Here is a 20,391-nt window from a genome sequence, read left to right on the forward strand (position 1 = left end):
ACTGAGCAATAGCTGACTTGCGAGCGTCGTTGTTCTTGACCGCAGCGATGTGGTCTTTAATTCTGCAGGCAATAGTGCGTTTGGTATGCCCACTGTACGAACTACCACAACTGCAATCAACTTTGTACACACCAGGTTTTTCCAGAGGAATAAGTAATTGAATGAGCTTAACGCAACTGTGTGCTACAGAGACTGACTGCTCGGTCGCACGCGCCACGAGAGGGGCGCGGGCGGGGCGGAGAGCGGGTGTACAGGCGATCCCCCTACTTATCTCTTGATTGATCGGATTAACCGATTATTTAATTTAATTATTAAGAAAATCGATTTAACAAATATTTCTTCGTAGAATGGAATATTAGTTTCGTAATCAATACAATAACTTGATCATAATGGGATTGAGTGTTTTATCTTCGTTGTTCTAAATATTATATGTTTAGTTGATTCAACTACCAAATCTTATGTAAATCAACAAAGACAAAAAAATCAAATAAACTATTAAATTGTTCATAACTATTAACATATTTATCTGTTTTAATTAAATTGTTAAGGATTGAATTAACCTACGTTACATAATTATGCCAACAAGTTAATAGTAGATGCAAAGTATACAATTGTTAGGATTAATAACATACCTACTTTATTAGTTCAATCACAGATACACTTATTGTTTTAAGTAATCAGCTTTCTTTGATTTATATAAGATCGTTATTGTTGTAATTAACTTAACGCCAACTAAGAGAAAACTGCTCTTAGTTGGTCTTAATTTTTTAGAGTGCATACTTATTAGATGGAGCATATAATTATACGCCCTCTATATTTAGAGGGCTTCCTAGCCCAACCGATAGTGACTGCCGACTATATAGGGAGTGCTCCCGGTACTGGTTTTCTATATAAACACAGTACCGGAACCGGGAATTCCCGGTTCTCGCCATACAAACTCAGTACCGGGAGCATTCCCTACTGCCTACGAAGCAGTACGGCCCGGATTTATCCACGTTATTAAGCGCATCTCTCTCGCACCAATATTAAGTACAGATATGAACAAGACGGGCTAGTGATGTCAGAATGAGGTTAAATTGACATCAATTTGAGCTTTAGTTATGAAAAAGGACTCTTTTTAAGTAAGTATATAAAATAGAGAAAGGTTAACAGCGTCAATTAAAAAAAAACTGATGAAAGATTTTCGGTTATAAGTATGTAATAATATTATTACAATAATAAACGCTTCAAAAAACGGAATCTATCCGTGGAAGTCTATGGTCCGGCTACAGGAAAACGAAAATAGGTCAACACGAGACCGGTTAACAAAAACCTCTTTAACAAGTTTTCATGACACAAAATACAATACGGTACAAAAACTGTTGTAGTACAAGTACCTACGGTTGGAAATTTAAAAAACTTATTGCGCACACGTAAGGTTCACTGATAGTCCATTAATAGAAATTATAACATATACCTATGTACCTTTTCTGAGGCTATCATTATTTTCATACACTAATCTACCTGAAAGAAAAACAGATATTTATGGTCAATGCGGTCAAATCATCTGTGGGAAATTCATAAGCATTCTAACACATGCATTTTTCTAAATCGCGCTTCGTCGAATACGTAATACGTAATCTTCATCAATCAAGTAACTACCTTTTGCTTTTAGTTCCAACAAATTAAAGCAGACGAAACGCTGTCGCTTACGATTTAACAAAAAAAGACTTAGACATACCTAACACATGTAAATACAATTTCTCGCCTAAGGATTTGGCCCCATTACACATTAAAAGTACAGTCCGGATGTATTGGATGTCAAGTGGTTCAAAAAATATCTTAACATGAATTCATCTTGAAAATAGAGGCTTTGTTCAGATATTTCTGCACACCTTGGCTGCTCTGATAAATTTGGTATGTATATATTTGGTGTTATTTAAAGTTGTAGGTATTCATTTTGGAGAGGGGTTATTTTTTCAATCTGTTGACAAATAACAACGCACGTTTCCATCCAATTATACCGTAACGATAAAACAAACAATTCGGAATAACAAATGAAAAGGAAACGGAACTAAAAAGTGAATGAAGCTGTAAGAAGCTCTTCGCTTCATAGAGCTGGGATGAAAAATAACGGGGTTTTTCTTTGGTAGGCAGCATACCATTTTAAAGAACAGACTGATCATCATCATCATCTCAGCCATAAGACGTCCACTGCTGAACATAGGCCTCCCCCTTGTACCGGTTGGAAGCGACCCGCATCCAGCGTCTTCCGGCGGCCTTAACAAGGTCGTCCGTCCATCTTGTGGGTGGACGTCCTACGCTGCGCTTGCTAGTCCGTGGTCTCCACTCGAGCACTTTTCGACCCCAAAGAAGAACAGACTAATAAGTTGCAAATGAAAAATGGTACTGAAGGTTGTTCTTCGTTATAATAATGTTTCGTATCCGTTACTGAAAGAAACAGTTGTATGGGCCCTGTGACAATGACACAAGCAATTAAGTATAGCACCTGAAAAGGGAACGAATCAAAACAGTGATTGACGCTAAGAATTCCCTTCCCGATAGAGTTGGTAGGTACGAAACAAAACATATTTAATGGTTGACGTAACAGAAAAATATTATTCTCAAATAACAGTTAAGTACACAAATATTGCTAACTTGTTTTATTTAATAATTTATTTATTAGTTAGAAACAGTTTTCCAAAAACCACAAGTAACAGTTTATCTAAAACGGTCCACCGTTATTCAAAACGCTCGTCCCTACGCAGAGATTATCCTAAAGCATTCGTTAATTCTCCCGGTCGTTTCTTTTTACGAGTGGTATTTGCGCCTCTTTACTGCCCTGATCGACGCCTTGTCTAATTTCACCCCGGTTCTTAACGACATTGCCATTCGCATTGTCAACTGATCACTCGTAAACCTTATTGTAAAAGACATACAGTCCATTGTTAGTCAGTTAAGTGTTGCGGATAGTGCAGTCCAATTCACAAGCATCTTTACAAGCCATCGTTCTAAAAATATATTTACACGACCTTATTGTCAGTGTCTTAGAGGCGTGTATATATATTTTCGGAACGTTGGCTTGTAAGATGTTTGCGAACTCTACAGACTGTACAATGTTTATTTTTGTACGCGATTAAAGAAGAGGAAGACGAGCGATAAATTAATGAAATTAAGCACACTCAGCGCACTAATATCAATACTAAGAGCGAAATGCACAGCAAGTAATGTTAAATCAATATAGAATGGAAGGGAATGAAGGAATTGAAAACTTTAAGGAGACAATTTGGTAAAGTGCGAGTAACATTTTCAGTACCTAAACCTTACGTACCTATCAGTGGCGGCGCGTCAGACATATCCATGGGCAAGCCGGGGCTCATTTGGTTACATATTTCCTTAAGAACTCTGCTCAAACGTCCAAAAACAGGCAAGCCGGTAGGAATCGGCTTTTATGGACGCGCCGCCACTGGTACCTATGCAAAAAAACATGATGCAGTAGCTATGGCGTGGCTGTTGTTAAGCCATATAATAAAGCTATAAAAGATCACCGGAAAATCAGATTGAATTTATTTAAAATTTGTCACCTATACGTACTACAGACAAAGTCACAGGTAGACGCTAGCCTAGTACCACATCTGTTTTAATAAGCTAAAAGTTTTATACTAAGTATAGCAAAGCTTTGGACTACTTACTTATACAACTGACTGCAAAAAATTTACACTTGTTCATAGCCCATTTGAAATGACACTCAAGTACTCAAAGTTTGTCAATAAAATACTAATCCATTTTATCCACCGTAGACAAGCGTTTTATTACTCCTGTCACCATTTATCGCAACACCTACAAATTTGTTTCCCGTTTGTTTTTATCGCGCGACATAAAGAGGGTGAGATAAAATATGTGATAGCTTAATAGAATCTTTGTTATTCGCGAAGTTTGTTGTGAAGTCAGCGTCGGGGCTCACGAGTATAATGAAAGTATACTTAGTTATGGAAATCATATTGTTAGGCGTTCTAGTTTACTTTTGTGTAGTAACAGACGAAAATATATGAACTGTTGTTGTTTAGCTAACCATGTATAAGTACCATCAGACTGACGGTACATGCTTTTTTTCCATCGACGTAGTATAAAAAAAGGAATGGAATAATTCGCACGCTTCTGGCAATCTTCGGTAGTTGAATTGTTTAAGAGAGCGATTGGAGCAGTGTCTCAAAGAGTTGCAGGATTTTGAGTCGGTTGAGCCGCAAGCAGTAATTTTTCGTGTAATTTAATAATTTGTCTGTTTTCGTCCCTGCACATACCTGGCGGTTACTGCCCCCTCCCCCACCCCCCCTATAGCCTACAAGCCGATGGTCTGCCTTTACAAACATTCTGGACCGGTAAAGGAGAGGCATGCTCCAGAACACGTTCTCATTCGATGCCCAAGCAGAGTCGAACGCACACATATAATATTCATATCTGTGGTCGAACGCTAAGAAAAAAACTAATAGAATAACACCTAGATGTTTCGATTTTTCGCCCTTGTTAGCCTCTGGTTTGAAAATTATATCGAATCATTAATTTACAATTTCATACCCACCGGTCTAATGCGAAAACTCGTTCAAACTAATATTTTAAAAAAAGATCCTTAAAATTATCCCCTAAATTGCATCGAAATCGCTAGAGCCGTTTTTAATAAATTATTATGTATTATGATGTATTATTTGCCACTAATGTATAATTATATGTTTTCAAGCTGCAGGACTCAAGGTCAAATTATATTAGTTTTGAGCGCTGCTCAGTTCCACTCGCTAAGTAACGTACGAATGTCGTGAGGTCGGAATTCGGAATGCAGGGACGCGGGTTCGGATCCCGGGCATGTTTGGGGCTCTTTAAAACGGCTTTGTCACTGGCATTCGATAAACAAGAATGGGGGTAACTAGCCATACTTGAAACACACTTAAGATCAATTAAAATAGGTCATTGTATGGAAAAATACACAAATTCCCTTTTTCATTCATCTTGAGTGCAGTAATTTTTTAAGATAATACATTTTTATTGTGCCTTCCTATGTAAGTTTTTGTTTCATTGCCATCCCAATAGAAGTAAAGTTCTAGTATAAAATATCAAAAGTTGTATATACATAATTACCTACTTGTATATGAAAAATAAACTCAATAAAGCTTTGGGACTTAAAAAACTGCCTGGGGAAAGCTTTCAGATTAGGTATTGAAAAATAGTAGTAGTAAGTAGTAGTAGTAATTACTTTATTGTACACAACACAGGTTTACATAATATTTACAGAAATGAAGGAACAAAGGCGAACTTATCCCTGTAAGGGATCTCTTCCAGCTAACCAGCAGTTTCGAGTAGATCTATTGTTTAGTAACTACTACTTTTACTATTCCAAAAACTTTAAGTCTCGGTACTGATGAACGTGAGCCGTCAAATCACTGAAATGCACCTCAACTCCTCATAATGTAGTTTAGGCCGGATTCTCCTTAGTTCGCTAAGCGCACAGTCATTCGATTTCGCTTAGGTACCTACTAGCCGCACAAAGGGTCTAAAGGAAATTACTTTTTAATACTATGCTGATAGGAATTCGATTGTTCGCTTAAATTGAGTCAATACTTCGATAGTACTCGTACGTAGTCGATTAGTGGTCCTAAACGAATAAAGTTAAGGTGGTTCTCCTTATCTGAATTTCATACAATTGTATTTACAGATTTTCTCATAATAAGTTCATTTCCCGCACTTTAAACCTTGATCCATATCTTAATATGGATCGTTTGTTTTTGCAAAATGAAAAATTATGACCAGTTATTCAATGATATTATTTACAAATTCATTTAAAAATTTAGAAGATTTTGCTCTAACGCTTGTTTGTGTGAGTGATCTTTACGCTATCCATGTGAAACAAGATGGCGAGGTTAAGTTTAATCATAACCAACAAAGATGTCACTTTACCACAGGCGACCTGACTAAGTAGTGCCTAATTTGCTCGATAGGTGGTATTAGCGTAAAGGTATATGATTCACAAAATATATTGTACTGGTTTAGCTTACAAACCATTACCAGTAAAATTTAATCCCTTGATTAGTTATGTAGGTAACTACTAATCGCAGGTCAAGCCTGATTTGGTTTCTAAAGGGTTTCCAGGAATCTTCGACAATCATTTACCAGTTCCAATCTTGGATTGGCAGTAGGTAATAATTTATAATGATTTTAAATTATAATATTCTTTTTTTAATATTATAAATGCATTTTCATTGAATTATCAAAATTATTTCATTATTTATAACATTTCTAAAACATTATCATTGAGCCCGCGAAAGTGTGAAGGGTACTTTTATTCCATAGATAACCTGAGCGTTTTTCTACATCCATTTTTTCAAACTACCTACCTACCGCGTGATTTATTTCCCGTTCACCGTAAATTAGACTATGCTATACGGAATATCGCATGGTTTTAGTTGTGATCAGTTGGGATTTCATGGGTCGATTTATTTATACGGAAGACACCAAAACTCATTGTATATAGGTAAGTAATAAATGTCAAGTCATTAAAAATGTCAGTCCGTACAACAAAAGCCTAGATATTGTTGCCTTCATATCAGGCGATTCGTTTTCGCAGGGAAATGATGAGAATCACGATTCCTTCGGAGGTCAACTTCTACTAAGCATTAGTTCATACCCGGAATGACGCTGTGGCGACCACCGGCTCGCCACTCTCTACGCGCCTAAGTCCGCGCGCCTGCGCGATGCGCCACGTCCGTCGCTTAGCAACGACTCACAATACAACACACAATACCTTCTGCCTAAGAAGAAAAATCGTACGTTATTTTTAAATCGTTTTATAAATTTATGTAAATAATATTCTCCTATATGAAAGGAGAATATTATTTACATTATGATTATGAAACTTAGTTTCCCTTACATAGTTAACATGACAAGAACTAACAAAGCTGCATACAAGAAACATCAGTGGTCAGGTGGAAAAAGGAAACGGCGTCAAGTCCAAGCTGCCTTACAACACCATTATGGCACCAATTCGTAAGTATTTCACTGTCAATATCAAATCATACTAGGCTCTTCTAGGTACAGTCGCCATCAGATATATCGCAGCGGCCAAGGTATTCACAATATCTAAACACGCGCTCTAACGCCTTGACAATAGAGGCGTGTTCAGATATTTGTGAGCACCTTGGCCGCTCCAATATATCTGATGGCGACTGTACATGACACATCATCATCATCATCACTATAGTTAAGTAATTATGAACTTAAACTTTTAAAAATGTGCACTGCTGCACAACGACTACTACTCGTGCGCTGCCCGTATTCGACGGTTTTCTGCCATGTTGTTAATTTTGTAATTCTGCCTTTTTCAACCATTTATAATATTTCTTGTCCTCGCGGCTATGAGTATTACTCACAGAAATTTGCGGACCGAGTTGAAATTAACATAATAAATGGTATCATAATTCCAGAAGAAACGTGGCTTGGCGTAATGTTCAAATGAATAACCCATCTGACGTCACGATGTGTGACGATCCGTCAAATGCCCAAACGGTGATAAATAATGGTTCAACTAATGCTGAGTAAGTAAATTGATACCTGTTAGCGTTCTTAAAAGATAATGGCTTGTCACAATGTGTTTTGCATCAGGCGGTCTAGTGAAAGAGTTTGTGTAACTGGCAACCTTGTTCACTAGGGACGGGACGGTACCTACGGTAAGCATGATAAAGATATTGAAAGGAGAGTGATGCTGGAAATCGTGTGAATCGAGCGCTTAACGCTTTTATGAGCTGCCAGAAGGTGTCGCAAAAAGCACGGTTGGCTGTTCATCATGGTGTTGGTGCCTACACTTATGTATGGTAGCGAAAGTTGGGTATGGCAGAAGAGACATCAGAGCCAAGTGAATGCAGTGGAAATGAGAGCGTTGAGAAGTGTGTGTGGTGTTTGATTGCAAGATGCTCGTAGTTTATACAAAAACTGGCCAAGTGCGAGTCGGTCTCGCGTTTCTAGGGTTCCGTACATAAGTCCAACTCACGCTTGACTGCACATTTCTTATAGGTTTTCCTGTCATCTATATATAGGTAAAGAACTATTTTGTATATTTTTTTTTCAAAACTTTGAGTCCCATTCGTTTCGGAAATAAAGGGAGGGAAACGGTTCTCATATTTTTCGTCGAAAATGGTATGGCCGATTATCACTTCCCAACTCACGTTTTGCGGAATTTTATTTCGCCGAATTTTCATTTCCCAACCAAATGTTTTTTTTTTATTTGCCAACCGCACAGTTACCAACTAAAGGTTTGGTCTGTGTTTTATAATGTCAATTTTCAAAATGCCAACTTTCATGTCGTAGAGTGTATTTCGGTCAAATTGTGTTTTTAAAAAAACTAATTATAGCCAGCCTTTTATGAATGTAATATGACACCTTAGGGTATGGTGTTTTACGTACACTAGCGTCCCCCCCCCCTGACGCAACCCCCCTCCCCCCCTTTTGCATGAAATATGTCCCAGTTCACAGTTTTTTACATTTTTTGAGGAAAGTATAAATTTTAGGAAAAAAGTGTCAATGAACGGAATAGTCCTTAATAAATTCTTAATAAAAAACATTATATTCATTTTTTTATGTGATGCACCATATTCATGTATTAGCTTTTACTTAGGGTTTGAAACTCATTTATTATACACGGTCACGGTGTATAACATGAGGAAACCGAATAATTTTTACAGCGTATTCGCGATCATATTTAGAGACAAAAATATCCTATAAACTTTTTTTTAAATTCGCCTAGTTTCAGAGTTAATACCAATTTAAAAAAAAAAAACAATTTTTTAATGTTACATAGTGCAAAACGCCTTTTTGATGGCGACGTTGCTACTATGGAACGTAGTCTAAATATCCGTATTGATAGATGTCAAAAAGTGACAAGTAACACTTTGCAAAAACTAAGTTTTACGAAAAAAAAAGCAAAAATCCATTTTAACTGACAAGTTTACCAATAACATTTACTTCTTTTAAAATTTACTACATTCATTAGGGTTTGCAATCCGGATCCGAAATGTATGAAATTATCCGGATCTGGATCCAGAGCCGCGGATCTTCCCATACATTTCGGTACGTCGTGCAAACCCTACTTCTTATGTACCTACAAATATATATATATTCACTCACAAACACTTGCAACACACTCTAATTTACAATATTTTGATGAAATAATCACTTTTTTACAAGTTTTTATTTAGTTTCACCTGACCGTTGTCTGTCTGTCTGTCTGTGTGTAATCAAATCTTGCAAGTTAAATTTGATCCACTTCCCAGTTTCCGATTGAGCTGAAATTTTGCATGCATGTATAAATCGGATGACAATGCAATATTATGGTACCATCGAGCCAGTCTGATGATAGAGACAGGAGGTGGCCATAGGAACTCTGTGATGAAACAACCCAACCTAATTGTGTTTGGCGTTTTTAGAACTGTCTCGATGAGTATTAATTGTCTGTCGTAAGAAAAGTATAGTCAGCGATAAAAGCTTGTACCAAAAATGAAATTTTTGACAAAAACTTATTTTTATTTCTTAATAAACTTTTCTCTAAAATTAATAATGGCTGAGATATTTGACCCGAAAGTTGAGAAAAATCTAGGACTTGGTCAAATTTACGATGGATGTTATGTCATTATAACATCTAATTAACCGACTTCCAAATCTCAAAGAAGGAGGTTATCATTATCAATTCGGTTGTATGTTTTTATTTTTTATGTTTGTTACTCCATATATCCGTCATCACTGGACCGATTTTGAAAATTATTTTTTTGATTGTATGTATATGCATATAGATTGGTCCCGTTTTTGTCAAAACCCAGTTCTGATGAGATCCATGAGGAATTGAGGGAACTCCTCAAATCTTAAAGGCATATATGTAGTGATTTTTAGGTTTTTATCAACAAATTAAGCATATACATCCAAAAAAGTGACATTTGATGAAGTGGAACTGCTGATGATGATCAGAACGGAACTCTTCAACGACGCATAGTTCGCGTTTGGCGATTTTTCCTCTTCGTTATGTTTGTTAAGCAAGTTAAGTTTTTAAGCCACCTTTTTGTCAAGCTCGAGTTCTGATGATGGGATCCATGAGGAATCGAGGGAACTCCTCAAATCTTAAAGGCATGCGCATAGAAATTTTTGAAAATCAAGCATTTTCATTAAGAACTATCGCATTTGATGAAGTGGACTTGCTGATGATGACCAGAACAGAACTCTTCAACGACGCATAGTTCACGTTTGGCTATTTTTCCTCTTTGTTATGTTTGTTAAGCAAGTTAAGTTTTTAAGCCACATTTTTGTCAAGCTCGAGTTCTGATGATAGAATCCATGAGGAATCGAGGGAACTCCTCAAATCTTAAAGGCATGCGTATAGAAATTTTTGTATTTACATCAGAAAATCAAGCATTTTTATTAAAAACTGTCGCATTTGATGAAGTGGACTTGCTGATGATGACCAGAACAGAACTCTTCAACGACGCATAGTTCACGTTTGGCTATTTTTCCCCTGTGTTATGTTTGTTAAGCAAGTTAAGTTTTTAAGCCACATTTTTGTCAAGCTCGAGTTCTGATGATGGGATCCATGAGGAATCGAGGGAACTCCTCAAATCTTAAAGGCATGCGTATAGTAATTTATGTATTTACATTAGAAAATTAAGCATTTTTATTAAAAACTGTCGCATTTGATGAAGTGGAACTGCTGATAATGACCAGAACCGAACTCTTCAACGACGCATAGTTTACTTTTGGCGATTTTTCCTCTTGGTTATGTTTGTCAAGCAAGTTAAGTTTTAAAGCGATTTTTCCTCTTGGTTATGTTTGTCAAGCAAGTTAAGTTTTTAAGCCACATTTTTGTCGAGCTCGAGTTCTGATGATGAGATCCATGAGGAATCGAGGGAACTCCTCAAATCTTAAAGGCATGCGTATAGGGATTTTTGCATTATCATCAGAAAATCAAGCATTTACATTAAAAACTGTCGCATTTGATGAAGTGGACTTGCTGATGATGACCAGAACAGAACTCTTCAACGACGCATAGTTCACGTTTGGCTATTTTTCCTCTTTGTTACGTTTGTTAAGCAAGTTAAGTTTTTAAGCCACATTTTTGTCAAGCTCGAGTTCTGATGATGGAATCCATGAGGAATCGAGGGAACTCCTCAAATCTTAAAGGCATGCGTATAGAAATTTTTGTATTTACATCAGAAAATCAAGCATTTTCATTAAAAACTGTCGCATTTGATGAAGTGAAACTGCTGATGATGACCAGAACAGAACTCTTCAACGACGCATAGTACACGTTTGGTGATTTCGAATTTCGATTATGATTTGGACTGCGGCCCGGATTCCGACCAGAACCGGACTCATCGGACCGGTTTGGACCCGTACCCGGACCTGGACTCGGACCCGGATTCGGACCCGGACCCGGACTCGGACCCGGGATCGGACCCGGACTCGGACCGACTCGGACCCGGACTCAGACCCGGACCTCGGACCTTGACCCGGAAAACCACTATGATACCTAAACTAAATAAACCACTATGGTTACTAACCATAAACTGTAGGTACAAAATATGATGATGCCAAACCCCTCCCGCTTAAACCCCCGTACACCGCACCGCATGCGCCTTTAAGTGGGTTAGGTTAAGTTTGAACTGCGATCCTCACAGAACCGAACAAAAGTGGGTTAGGTTAGATTAGGTTAGAGGAGAGAATGGGAGAGGATTGTGCCGTGAAGAGAGCGTACTTGGGACAACGAAATGAGAGACACCCGATTGGACGTCCAAGGTACCGCAGAAACGACGTCGTTGCTCAAGACCTGCTCAACCACGGCCATAGCGACTGGCGAGAGCTATTGCAAGACCGAGAAATATGGCGTGATCTGGTGTTGGAGGCCAGGACTCTTTTTGGGTCGTTGCGTCACTATAGTAAGTAAACTCGCCCTACCCGTTAGCTTCACCCCCACTTCACTTTTAGTCGGTTATTTAATACACCATCCCAACAACTATGCCAAAATACGCTTATACACGAATTATTTCCCCCATTTATCCTTGGTTTGATGGCCTAACAGGGAAGTCGCTTTCAATAATATCTTATCTCTCTTCGAAGGCCGCAAAAATATGTGATACGCTCTTATAGCTTTACATATAAGATCTGTCAGATATTTTTGCGGCCTTCGTTATGTAAGATATTATTGCACAATGCTGGAATTAATGGAGATCAAAACCATTGGCGAACAATTAGATAAAAACCGAAGAATTGCGAGTCTGACTCGCCCACCGAGGGTTCCGTACAAATCTTACTTATTTTTTGCATTTTTTTTACAAATGTATACTTTTCATTTTTTTCCATGTACTTGTAGTGTAAGACGGGAAGTACCCTATACATTTTGATCTGAGCAAGAGTTTGCAATCTGGATCCGAAATGTATTAAATTATCCTGGTCTGGATCCGGATACGCAGATCTTCGCATACATTTCAGATCCGTCTTGCAAATCCTAATAAATGATAATAAATAATTTTGGCCACCTTAGCCTATGGAGACTAGCAAGCAACGCTAAGTGGTTTTCTTAGTCTATGGATGTTACTATATTAAGGGGGTCACATGCGCGTTTCTAGACTCAATGATTATTATAGTTGAGTTAGGAGCCCATACATTAAAAATACCCAATTGCAGTTTGGTAATCGAAATCCTAATGCAAGAATTACAGTCGACGAGTAGAAAAAAACTTATATTAGGTTTGTATAACAGTTTCATTGTAATTGAGCCTGTTTCCTGAACTAGGACAAAGCCTGTGACTCAGGATTCAGTGATACCTCTGAGGAAAGTGCTACAGGTTCTTTTATGAAGTTAAGTATTTAAAGTATAAAAGTATATGGTCTTCATTTCAACCCAATGTCTTCATTTTTAACAGACTACTGGATAGATTTGACTGAGACGATCTTGTACTGATTTGATTGGGATCATTTTCGTCAGGTCAGGATCTAATATGAAAACATCTGATGAAATCGAGGTTACTCTTTAAAGGTTTCAGGTTCACTAATACTTAATGTTTTTCATTACACTTGCGATACAAAAATTAAGTATAAAGACAAAAAACTGTCAATTATCGCATTAGAAACTTCATAACTCCCTAGGGAGAACGCTTTTTCTATAACTCCCGCTAAACCTGCGTGCATTTACACATTTACTGAGCGAGTGTGATGAAAACATCATTTGTCATACTGATGAAGGCTTATGTACTGATGGAGATTTTTAATATAGGTATGTAGTTAGTCGGCTCTTTTTTGCTAAAGAATATATTTATTTTTTAGGTTTGTCACAAACGACTGGATATAGTTGGCACAAACAAGCATGGCTTAAAACCTCCAGCCATAATATTGGCCAACATTTCCAACTTTACATAAAAAGGAAAGAACTTATCCGGATGCGACGCCAAAGATGTCCAAGGACGCGCAATTTTAAACCTACTGTCATTAAACCCGACAAAGACTATGGTCCCAAAGCATGCGATCCTGTTGACTTGAGTCGAGAAGATATAAAAAGAATAGGGCAAGAAAAGCTTATGGAACTGCAAGTGACACCCGACCAAATCGCTGAAATAGAGCAACAAACTAAAGATCAGCATGATAACGAACTCTACAACGTGATCAGGAGTGATAGATTGACTGCAAGCCAATTCGGGATGGTAATTAATTACTCTTCCTGAGACCAAGATAAGTCTGCAAAGATTTTGTTAGCAAACTCAGTGCAAGTGTTATTTTAAACGTCAAACTTTCATGAAATTTTGACTTATAAATAACACTTGCACTGCGTATGCTATCAAAATAGTTGCAGACTTTTCTTGATGGTCTCACTCTAGCAACATACTCTAAATTTTTTTTCCTATGAACTTGTCTGAAATGTATATGCAACTATCTGTAGACTGGACATATTGGACCGGAATATGAACAGAACCTTTTGTATTGATTTCGAGCTCACGATATTTTCACGCAGTTACATGCATCTTGTTTATGGGTAACTGATAGGGTTTGCACGACGGATCCGAAATGTATGGGAAGATCCGCGGATCCGGATCCAGATCCGGATAATTTCATACATATCGGATCCGGATTGCAAACCCTAGTAACTGATGATAGCGGGCGGGTGTCTCAGTATAGGTGTAGTAGACCGCGCTCGCTCTACCCTTAGGTATTCGTGTGCGTCGGTTGCGTTCGCTTTCAACGTTATTACTGAATCGCGATTAGAAAGGGATTGAGATAGCTGTCAATCCATATTGATTTTGACGTAAGTGTATGGAAATCTGTTATTTCTAATCCCTTTCTGATCGCGGCATGATAATACCACTAGTCGTATTCACACTTGTTGGTATGTCCACGCACACTAAACTCACAGTGTCACTACGCGTGTTTGATTCGGATATCACTACAAAAGGTTATCACGGTCCATATCCCGGTCGATATAAGTCTAGTGAAACTAACCGTGAATCATTCAAAACTGTTTTCTGTAGACTATATTTTTTTCTAACCAGGTATGCAAACGACGAAATAAAACTCCTTGCCACAATCACGTGAAACAAATTTTGTATAAAAACAATATTTTAACATCTGATATGAAATACGGGCAGCATAACGAAGCTGTTGCAAGGACTCTTTTTGAAACCACAACGAATAAAAAAGTGGAACGTGCGGGTTTATTTATTGATAAACAATACGGATTCCTAGGCGCAAGTCCAGATGGTAAATATGTATCTGCAAAGAATCTTTGTTTGAAACTATGACAAGCACAGTCAAGCGCAGTCTTATTAATGCTAATATTATTAAAGTGAAACTATTATTCTATCGCCCAAATGTTTTAGACTGTCTACTAGCATGTCGCATTACATTAGTTACAGCATTAGTAAAACTCTACTTCATTTCTAGTACCTAGAGTTCATAGTCTGAAAGCGAGGACCTATAACACCAAAATAGTCAAAACAAGAGTTCATGTCTCTCTGAAATAAGCATCATCATCCAATTCCCATCTATTGCTGGTTACTCGCAACTCACAAGCATGTAGACATCTCGAAAACTCCAGTGTAACGTGACCATGAGATTGATGAGATCCATTTGTCGAAATTTTTCAGTTTAATGCCTACAATCCGAAAAAAAATTTTTCTTGCATCGTAGTTTCCTAAAAGCACTCAATTAATTTTTATTTTAGGTATCATTATTGATGAGAATGCTCTACTTGAAATAAAATGCTTTCCATCACTGAAAAGAAGCCAAGAAAGCATTGAAACCGCGGCTGAAAGCCGCGGAAATAAGTTTTGCTTGAAATATAATAAGGAAGGTAAATTGGTTATGAACACAACCCATAATTATTATTACCAGGTGAGTATTTTATTGTGTATGTGTATAATAACTTTATTCAGATAATATTAATTATAAATACAATACTAACAAATCTAAATATGCGTGTAAACATAATCCCAACTTATTCGACTTGTTCTTGTAGTGTTTTAGTTTATATAATTTTTCTTCGTGGATTACATTTATCAAATAAAAGTTATAACTTAATGACTATTATATTGTATTACTAGGTGCAAGGACAACTGCGTATTGCTGACATGGCAAAATGTTATTTTGTCTGTTTTATTGACCCTGGGATAAATATGACTATAATCGAAGTAGACCGAGACGAGGACTTTATACACAATATGATACCAAAACTCGTATCTTTTTACAAGAACTGCATCGTCCCCGAGCTCATTCTGCGAAGAGTTCCAAAAAACCAAAAATGCGTCGAAATTTCAGACTTGCCTGGTACGTTACAGATTTATTTAAGATTTACCCAGGATGGAACAGAGGTGGTATATTTATTCAAAGTGTAGTTGAATTGTTGTTTTTGTACACAAATTGTATATCCGTTTGCCTGATTCAGTCCTAGATATATACTTCTTACTTTTAGTTCATCTGATGTTGGAGCCAGGAGGTTGATTTGCTAACTCAATCTACTAGAGTTCAATTTGTTCAAAAAGTCCTTCACATTATCTTTAGCATAGTCAACGATGGAACTATAAAGAAAGAGAGAAATTGGGCGTCTTTTGTTGTTTTACAGAATTAATATAATATTCATTCCTATGTATAGTTATCATTATTTAAATGAACTCAACACGGGATGAGCTGTGGTTAAAGTATAATTTGTGTTAATTTATAGTCAATAATTAGTTTTTGGTAAAAAAAAACATTTTTGGTTTGGTATATGTTATTATCAATGACTGCAGTTTTCTTTCCATAGGCAACAAACAACAACATTCAGACAAATCTAATAATCCCAAACACAATTAGCTTGCGTTGTTTTATCACAGAGTTCCCATAGACACCTTCTGTGTTCATCATCAAATCAGCTCTATGTCATAATAATATTGCATATTGTCATTGTATTATGAGTGCAAAATATCAACTCAATCGGAAATCGGCTAGTAAGCCTTATTTAGCTTCCAAAATTTGACCTACACTAACATACATACTTATGGCGTTATTCATAAATATAGGTATTCATAAAACATTTAATTTCAAGTACTTTTAACTATTGTAATTTCGACTAGATTTTTTAAACTTTTTTATCCTTTCCTATAATCAATTATGATCGTTTTTAGCTGATCATCAAAAACAATAAACGTCGGACAACGGACAGTTCACGTCACGTCATCCCTGTAAAGATGAAAAAAAAAATAGTATAGTATTTGTAAATATATACTCATGTACATAGTAAAATCATGTTGTTTAATTGATAGTGCCTACAAAAAGAAAATACGTTTATTTCCATTATTTATCCAATGTTTCGCCCTGAAAACTCTGAAATACATGCTAACTAGCATGTGATATGTATAATGATTATAATGAATGATTGATTTATTTGAGGAATATAATTTTAATTTAGTTTTATTGGTAATATAAAACTAAATTAAAATTATATTTTATCAATTTGATTAGCTGACTGATGCACGGATCTAAAATGTATGCGAAGAACCGCGGATTCGGATCCAGATCCGGATAATTTCATACATTTCGGATCCGGATTGCAAACCCTATGTGCGGACAACCAATCTGTCCGTATTTTATTTACTGTAAGCTTATTTTTAGGGTTCCGTACCTCAAAAGGAAAAAAAAGAACCCTTATAGGATCACTCGTGCGTCTGTCTGTCTGTCTATCTATCTGTCTGTCTGGCTGTCCGTCTGTCACAGCCGATTTTCTCCGGAACTACTGAACCAATTAATTTGAAATTACTACTGATTCTAAAATTTTTGAAAAACTACATAAAATAAATGATGTGTTAAAAATTGGGTATCGTCTTGGGTCGTCCCATTCGTTTTTCGTCAAGTTCTTAAATTAGTCCTATTCTGCTTTCGTCACTCATTCTTCATTGATCACAATCGTCGGTGGCTTTCAATGTAGAATGAGTGACGAAAGCAGAATAGGACTAATTTAAGAACTTGACGAAAAACGAATGGGACCACCCAAGACGATACCAAAAATTGTGTTATATACGAAACCAGGAACGCGAGTCCGACTCGCACTTGGCCGGTTTTTTTTTGTTGCTATTTTTCCATACATCATTCCGAATCCAATGAGGTACCTTATGTCACACGTATTTTTAGGATTAGTAAGTATCTCTAATTTTCACCATTTTAAACTTGACGACGAAACTACACTCTGCGTGTACACGGTGGCTAAAAAATAACTGCATTCCCGTTGCCAGGGAGGTTTTGGATTTACACTGAGCAACTTTTGCGAAGTAAAAATTTACCCTTCCATAGAAAATGGACCAGCCAAAATGTTTGAAACAGCAAATTTTTTTTTTTCACGATTTCGTGGTTGGTTCCATAGTAAAAGTAGTTCAGTATAATCCCAAAACCTCTCTGGCAACGGGAATGCAGATATTTTTAAGCCACCCTGTATATGTACTGGAAATAGATAAGAATGGGTATCTTTGGCTAGGCACTCAGTTTTGCACCGTAGCGAACGAAACTCTAAGTCTCTCTGTCGCACTAATTAGATGAGTGATAGAGAGAGATAACCGTTTCGTTCGCTACGGCGCAAATGATTGGCACCTTAGCTAGGCCCTTTGGAGATCTAAGAACTGTGTATATTCGGAAAATACGACCATAGTGGTTATCCCGAGCGGACATCCCATTTGCCGCACTCGCTAAGCGGATGGAATGAAGCAATTGCTTTAAAGCTTGCATTATGTAGGTACTCTCTCCTAAACTACCTACTAAAGCATGAATATTTCAGTTCTGCATTGAAATTCAACTTTGGATCCATGGACATTCTTTTATTCTAGTTAAAACCGTCAGTGTGCTCCATAAGTTCCACTACGTCACGTATTTTAGTACTTCAAGCTTACAAACGTGCATGATGTACCTACTTAGTGGAATCTACAAGTTCTATACAAATGTGGCTTTCCATCAGACAATGGTCCTTTTTTATCAGGAGTTCTGTTGAAAAGGACCATATTGCACTTGAAGCCTAAGGATTATGTGATGGAAAGCCACAAATATTTGGAACACTTTTTTAGCATCAGGATTGAATATAGGTACCTACTAGTGATTTTGAGTTGGAAGAACCAGATTAAAAAGATTAGGATCTGTGAGGCTCAGGTCTTAAATTTTTTTTCGAAAAAAGCTCTTTTGGACCATTATGACGCATGCTCCTTTGCGGCATGAAAAAACGCATTGTAGAAAGTATGTTTCAGTGACCCTTGAAATTTTTAATTTTGAATGTAAGTAGGTAGTTAGAATCGGACCAAGCTAACGCCTGAGCCACGAGCCACGAAACGCACGCTACGTGCGTGCATATGTAAGTATTGCGTAGGTAATGTATGGCACTCGATGACAACGTCTAGCAAAAAGGAATAAGTAAAGGTCTGTCTAAGATCTGCATACAGTTACGAATTTATCGTATGGGCCCCTACAAATCTCACAGATAATTGCATGTGATTTGCGTTACATTCTACGATTTATTGCAAGGTACCTATGTAGTATGTACTTATATGGAATACACCGTCCGTGACCATAGACAATCCGCCCATTTTGATGCTAAATTCAGCTCGTCTGGTTGCGCCTTTACCATAAATTAATCTTGCTAAAAATTCGTCTCCTACACTGCGCCATCTAGTTTACAGTATTGTCCCTAGTTAGCTAATGAAAGTAATAAGAGAAAAGCCACTTTCTGTACTAGCGACCTCTAGTCTATTTTGGCGTAATAGTAATACGACTGACACCTGGTGAATGACAGTACGTATGGTAGTGTGCGTGAATGTAAGAAATTGCAATATTTTGCAGTTTATACAGATTTTTGATGAAATTTACAGACTGTTGAGTTAAAATATTTCGATTTAGACGTCATATTTTTTGTTGTCGTCGCCAGATATCAACATATCTTAAAAATGTTTGAGTTTTGGAAACGATAGTGATAATTCGAAAATTGTGCACAGTCACGCCATCTTTTGGCGGTTAGTCGGCAGGACATCCCTACACATCCACCGGTTATCCATTCATCAGGATCTGTGTTCTTAAAGTGCAGTGAGTTCAAATCCTTCTCCGAGCCCAGCTCGCTGAGCACCGAGCGGACGGCTGTGCGTGCACGGGATCGCAGAATATCATTGTTACTTATAAAAATTATAAAAGTAAGCATCTCCACAACAACAACTGTGGAATGAACTGTCGCCAGCGGTATTTCCGGACCGATACGGTCTTCAAAACTTCAATAAAAGAGCATGCTTCCATCTTAAAGACCAGCAACACACTTAACCACCCCTCTGGTGCTGCAGGAGTCCATGGGCGACGGTAATCTCTTACCATCAGGCGATATACCCGCTGGTTTGCCTCCTATATAAAAAATCAACACCGATCGTGGGTTTCATAATCGTTCCAACCGTTTTGGTGTCAGAAAATATTGCCCACCCTCTAACAGAGCCTAATTTGTTGCCTTCATAAAATCACAACACTCATCTTCACAACAATTCACTTCAAAACGACACAAATCAAGACACTTACCATTGCAATATAAACCTTATTGTTATAATCTTAAGCTATATTTTTAAGTAGTAATGCTTATGCTCGCTAGCTTTAGCAAGCTCCTATCGTTATGATCCCTCCGTTACAAATGCAACCTTATTTTAAGAACTATAAAGTTGAAATTTAAATGTGAACCTTGGGGAGTAAAGCTTATGTCGCTGACTTTAGCAAGCTCCTATCTTTGTCTATCAACTGTAGCAAAAGCGATCTTGTTTAAAGGCGAATTAGGTTGAAATTGTAATGTTTATGAGAAGGGTATCGGGTATTAATTGGTTCGCACTGATTACTAATGCCAGGCATTCCTATCGCTTACCACAGG

General features: G+C 37.3%; 1 protein-coding gene across 2 annotated transcripts; it reads left to right on the forward strand.

The window, feature by feature from the left end:
* The first annotated feature begins 6,765 nt into the window (after positions 1-6,765).
* Positions 6,766-16,766, forward strand: LOC134666730 (uncharacterized). Of its 2 annotated transcripts, XM_063523974.1 has the most exons (8): positions 6,766-6,791; positions 6,900-7,011; positions 7,449-7,559; positions 13,323-13,696; positions 14,540-14,747; positions 15,211-15,380; positions 15,590-15,812; positions 16,649-16,766. In XM_063523974.1, exons 3-8 carry the CDS (start codon positions 7,541-7,543, stop codon positions 16,666-16,668), a joined length of 1,014 nt encoding a protein of 337 aa, XP_063380044.1. In that variant the 5' UTR covers positions 6,766-6,791; positions 6,900-7,011; positions 7,449-7,540; the 3' UTR covers positions 16,669-16,766. The 2 variants fall into 2 exon arrangements, with proteins under 2 accessions (XP_063380044.1, XP_063380043.1); XM_063523973.1 differs by having other exon boundaries at positions 15,590-16,766.
* Positions 16,767-20,391: the final 3,625 nt, after the last annotated feature.

This window comes from Cydia fagiglandana, chromosome 8 (genome assembly GCF_963556715.1).
Source record: "Cydia fagiglandana chromosome 8, ilCydFagi1.1, whole genome shotgun sequence".
Lineage (NCBI taxonomy): Eukaryota > Metazoa > Arthropoda > Insecta > Lepidoptera > Tortricidae > Cydia > Cydia fagiglandana.

Coding starts and splice junctions, on each gene's coding strand:
- LOC134666730 (XM_063523973.1), top strand. Junction 14,748..15,210: donor CCTAGGCGCAAGTCCAGATG/GTAAATATGTAT, acceptor TTTTTATTTTAG/GTATCATTATTGATGAGAAT. Junction 15,381..15,589: donor CCCATAATTATTATTACCAG/GTGAGTATTTTA, acceptor TTGTATTACTAG/GTGCAAGGACAACTGCGTAT.